The 4,924-nt window shown below is 63.6% G+C and overlaps 1 protein-coding gene across 1 annotated transcript; it reads right to left on the reverse strand.

Annotated features, from left to right (window-relative positions):
• Window positions 1-488: 488 nt before the first annotated feature.
• CEBPA (CCAAT enhancer binding protein alpha) lies at window positions 489-3,106 on the reverse strand. The gene has a single exon (XM_055551904.1). The coding sequence runs from the start codon at window positions 2,992-2,994 to the stop codon at window positions 1,933-1,935; it is 1,062 nt and encodes a 353-aa protein (XP_055407879.1). The 5' UTR covers window positions 2,995-3,106; the 3' UTR covers window positions 489-1,932.
• Between the last annotated feature and the right edge of the window lie 1,818 nt (window positions 3,107-4,924).

The raw sequence follows: 4,924 nt of genomic DNA on the forward strand, positions 1-4,924 counted from the left end.
CAGCAGTCATGTGGGCCTGAGCAAGCGGGGAGGGGTGGAGGGTCCTTACCGCTTGTGGCCTCTCCCTGCCCGCCCACGGTCCCGCCGGAGGGCTGGGGCAAAGGCAGGTGTGAGCAACGCTTCCAGAGCTGGGGCTGTGAGTGATCTGGAAGTCAGTGTGGTCAAAGGGCCTCTGGAGCCTGGAGCTCCCGGGCCAGGCCTGCCCGCGTTCCAGAGAGGCTGTGGCAACTTCAGGCAGAGGGCCCCCTCTCCAAGTCCCTCTTCTCCTCCCAGGGGCTGAGAGGCCACACCAAGGCCCCATGACACCTCGGCACACCCCTCTTCCCACCACATACCCGGAGCCTCTCCAGGCTTTGGCCTTCTCAGCTTGGAGCCTTGTCTACCTTCTGCCATTTATTTGCCTCGGTTGGGAGAAGTCACCCCCTTAATGTAAAGAGGGGCTCAGGATGGGTGGAGAGCTAATGAAAGTCAGGCTCTCAGCCAAAGAATATGCTGTGATTATTCACAAATGTGACCTGGCCCACAAAAAACCTTGGAAGTAGATTTTCTAGTTTTAAAAAGACACCAAAACGGACTTTGATATGTTTATATTATAGATATAATACATAAAACATCTAGCATGAAACTCTATGTCCTCCCCAAAGAAGAGAACCAAAGCCGCCCTCCCCGCTCCCAGGCCCAGCGATCAAATCGGTGAGTGAACGCTGGCTGAGGCCGCCTCCCTTCCAGACCCGGAGCCAGGGCCTCTGGGGGGACCAGGCTGTGGGCAGCCCGGGCTGGAGGGGACCGAGGCCCACAGCCACCCCCAGGGAGAGCTGAGGGGAAAGGGGAAGCCCACCTCGCCTCTTTGGTTCCCCTGGGAGCAAAAACAATCCCAAAACCAAAAGGAAAGACAGCCGCAGACCCTCCCTGCAGCTGCTGACGAAGAGCCTCATTCTGGCAAGTTTCTGAGCAAAACCAAAACAAAACAAAAACCAAATAAAATGGTGGTTTAGCATAGACGTGCACATTCACATTGCACAAGGCACCGCAGGGACACAGAGAGGCCAGATGCAAGTGTTGATGTCGGCTGATAAAGCAAAATATTTGGAAAGCTTCTCATAACTTCGGTCCCTCTGGGATGGACTGATTGTGCTTCATGTGTATATGGCAATGCTGGGGACATACAGTACAGACAAGGCTGATGGTCCCAGTGTCCCTTCACCACCCCCTACTGACCCCCAGACCAGATCTCTAGGTTCCCCTCTTCCACCAGCCCATCAATCCCATGAACATATGTCCTCCTAGCTAACCCTCGACCTAGCTTTCTGATCTGACTAGGGGTCGCAGGCTCCCACTGGTCACCTGGTGACATCCATCTCAATAAGTTCCGCCCAGGAGAGCCCAGCCTTTTGCAGGCTGGGAGTTCAGAGGCAAGGAACTAGGGACCGTCCACCTTCACGCAGAACAAGGGGAACAACCTTAGGTTCAAAGCCCCAAGTCCCTGTGTTTCCTTGCCGCCAGGGCTGGCTTATCGGGATCTCAGCTCCCTGAACCTTCCTCCTGCCGGGGGCCTGCACCCCTCCTCTCGTGGGGGCAAGAACCCTCCAAATAAATTGACAAGGCACATATTTGCTCCCCCTACTCGGTAGGAATCGGAGCGGTGAGTTTGCGTTTCCAAGGCACAGGGTTATTCCTTTAATACTAGAGTTGCCGGGCTCCCGGCTCAGCCCCATGGCGCTTCTCCTCTCTGCCTGACCCCTCATCTTAGACGCACCGTGTCCGGCGCAGAGGAACGCAAGGGGCACGCGCAGCAGGCCAGGCTCTCAGGCAGCACCGGAATCTCCAGGTCCTGGCTTACGCGGTTCGGGCAGTCTTGAGATCCGGAGACCCGAAGCCACTCCCTGGGTCCCAGCCGGCGACCAGCCCAGGGCGGTCCCGCCGCCGCGCGCCTCACGCGCAGTTGCCCATGGCCTTGACCAGGGAGCTCTCGGGCAGCTGACGGAAGATGCCCCGCAGCGTGTCCAGTTCGCGACTCAGTTGTTCCACCCGCTTGCGCAGGCGGTCATTGTCACTGGTCAGCTCCAGCACCTTCTGCTGCGTCTCCACGTTGCGCTGCTTGGCCTTGTCCCGGCTCTTGCGCACCGCGATGTTGTTGCGCTCGCGCCGCACCCGGTACTCGTTGCTGTTCTTGTCCACGGACTTCTTGGCTTTGCCGCCGCCGCCACCGCCCGCACGGAGGTCGGGGTGCGCGGCGGCCAGACCCTTGAGCGCGCCGCCGGGGCCTGGCAGGCCAGCGGCGCCGAGCGCGGGCGCTGGGTGCGGGCTGGGCACGGGCGTGGGCGGCGGCGTGGGGTGGCCGGGCTGCAGGTGCATGGTGGTCTGGCCGCAGTGTGCGATCTGGAACTGCAGGTGCGGGGCGGCCAGGTGAGCGGGCGGCGGGTGCGAGTGCGGCGGCGGCGGCGGCGGCGGCGGCTGGTAGGGAAAGAGGCCGGCCAGCGCCAGCTGCTTCGCTTCGTCCTCCTCGCGCGGCTCCTGCTTGATCACCAGCGGCCGCAGCGCCGGCGCCCCGACCCGCTCGTACAGAGGCTCCAGCCTGCTGTCCAGGTAGCCGGCCGCCGCGCAGCCGTAGCCAGGAGGGGGACCGTGCGTCCCCCCGGGCATGACGGCGCCGCCGGGGCCCACGGGGGCGCCCGGGTAGTCAAAGTCGTTGCCGCCTCCTGCGGGGGCCGCGGCCGCCTTGGCCTTCTCCTGCTGCCGGCTGTGTTGGAACAGGTCGGCCAGGAACTCGTCGTTGAAGGCGGCCGGGTCGATGTAGGCGCTGATGTCGATGGACGTCTCGTGTTCGCAGATGCCGCCCAGAGGCTCCGGGGCGGCAGGTGGGGCGGGGGGCTGCGAGGGGCCCGCGCCCCGGGGAAAGCCGAAAGCGGCGCTGCTGGGCGCGTGTGGGGGGCTCTGGAGGTGGCTGCTCATCGGGGGCCGCGGCTCCGCCTCGTAGAAGTCGGCCGACTCCATGGGGGAGCTAAAGTCCTCCCGGCATGGCGAGCCTCGGCGGCCTCCAGCCTGCGCGGGGCGCCGCTGCTGCCGCCGCCCACCCAGAGCCCCTACTCGCTCGCGCCCGCTCAGCTCCCGGTCGCGAATGGCCAGGCCCGCGCGGGCCCAGCATTTATACCGGTTTGTCGCCCTCTAGTGTGCAAACGGTGACAACGGAGCAGCGCCTCCTGGGTCTTAGCGCCTGCGGGCTGCAGAGGGCGGCGAGTGGGGCTGGAGCTCAGCGCTGGCGGGGAGGGGCCGCGGGGCAACGCCTACTACCTCCTGCGTCGCCCGCCGAACCGAGACCCGCGCGCGGTGCCCCACCCAGGGTAGAGTTGTCGCCCCCGCGCAGGAGTGGTCGACGGCAGGGCCCCCTCCTGTAGCCTCTCCAGGGGACCCACCTCCAGCCAAAGATCGGGGAGCCCGGGAACACCCGACGCCACACAGGGAGTTAGGGTTGGTTGGGGTGGGCGGAGAGGCAGGTCTTGGTCTCTGAGCTTCCCTGGCGCGGACTCACTTTAAAAGCTGGAACCGGTTCCGTCCGGGTCCGCGTACTCTGCAAGGAGGTTGCGTAAAGAAGGGGTCAGGGGTGGGGGGCAGGGAACAGTTTCGGACTTATGGCCCAGTGCACGCTGCCGCTTGGAGATGCCAAGGAGAACCGGGATTTTGCGTCTCTGATACCCAGGCACCCGCACAGATTCCAAGCAAAAGTACCTCTCCGCTCCTCTTCCTCCCCTCCCCCCGCCCCCCCGCGCCCCCCCCCCCCCCCCCCCCGCCGCGCAAGTACTCCAGGGTCACACGGGCCCGCAGTGCCGGGCGCTAGGACCCCGCGGGGAGCAGAGGAAAGGGGAGGCGGCCGCAGTCCGGGAGTCAAGAGGACTCGGCTCGTCCACCCGCCCGGGCTGGGAAACTTTCTTGTTAATTACTTCTCCTTGCCGGAGCTCTAGGTGTTGCTAGGTGCACGGAATTGGCGCTGCTACCCGGCGCGGGGCCGCCAGTTTTTTCCCCAGCGGGACGGGCCCAGCTGGATTCCGGGGCTGGGGTACCCGGGCGAGGGGAGACGCATAGGGGGAGGAGGAGAATTTGACTCCGAGACGGGGATCCCGAAGCGGGGCCGGCGATCAACGGCGCTGGAACCCACAACCTTCTCCCCTACTCCCCATTCAGGTGCTCTCCAAGGCGGGAGCTGTGGAGAGAGCCGGGGTCTCCGAATCTCTGCGGCTCTGGGTCCGAGCACCTAATGAGAGAGCCTTGCAGGCTGGTTCGCAGGGCGCTGGGTCCCTGGAATCCTGAGGAACAAGGTGGCCGGGTCCCTGTGACCCCTGGGCGCCGCGCCGCCTCCGCCCTGGCTGCTGCAGGGGGAAGGGGTTTAAGGCAGCGCGTTTCCCCAGCCACGTGGCGCCTCGCGCGTTCTGCTTAGGGATCGCGGAGACAGCCTACTCCCTTGGGGCTTCGAGAGCCCGCAAGTTGCTCCCGCTTCTAGTCCCCATTGCCCCTTATCGACTAAGTGCCCCGAAGACCAACGCCGTCTGGGCGCTATTTGGAAGTTTGCCTGCTTGAGAATCCCTGGAGCTGAGCCGGTGACGACCCCTCCCGGACAGCGGGCTTCCAAAGGCTGGCAAGACGCCACCAATCGTCCAGGAGCCCTCAAGGAGGCGCAGTGTGAAAGCGAGGCCGGGGGAGGCTAAACTCCACTGTGGTCACAGCAAAGAAGCAGCTTCGTCTGGGGAACGCAGACTGTGCTTTAATCAAGTCCCTATTCAACATATTACCCATGATTAATGACCCAACTGCTTCATGTTTTGGTCCAGAGCTCATACATAAGATATTTTCAGCTTGATACTTTTGGCCTGGGAGTGAAAGTGGATGTATTCAATAAATGCCTATATGAGGAGCTGCTCTCTGCCCCAGG

The sequence above is a fragment of the Bubalus kerabau genome, chromosome 17 (genome assembly GCF_029407905.1).
Source record: "Bubalus kerabau isolate K-KA32 ecotype Philippines breed swamp buffalo chromosome 17, PCC_UOA_SB_1v2, whole genome shotgun sequence".
NCBI classification, from domain to species: Eukaryota; Metazoa; Chordata; class Mammalia; order Artiodactyla; family Bovidae; genus Bubalus; species Bubalus kerabau.

Coding starts and splice junctions, on each gene's coding strand:
- CEBPA (XM_055551904.1), bottom strand. CDS start 2,994: ATGGAGTCGGCCGACTTCTACGAGGCGGAGCCGCGGCCCCCGATGAGC.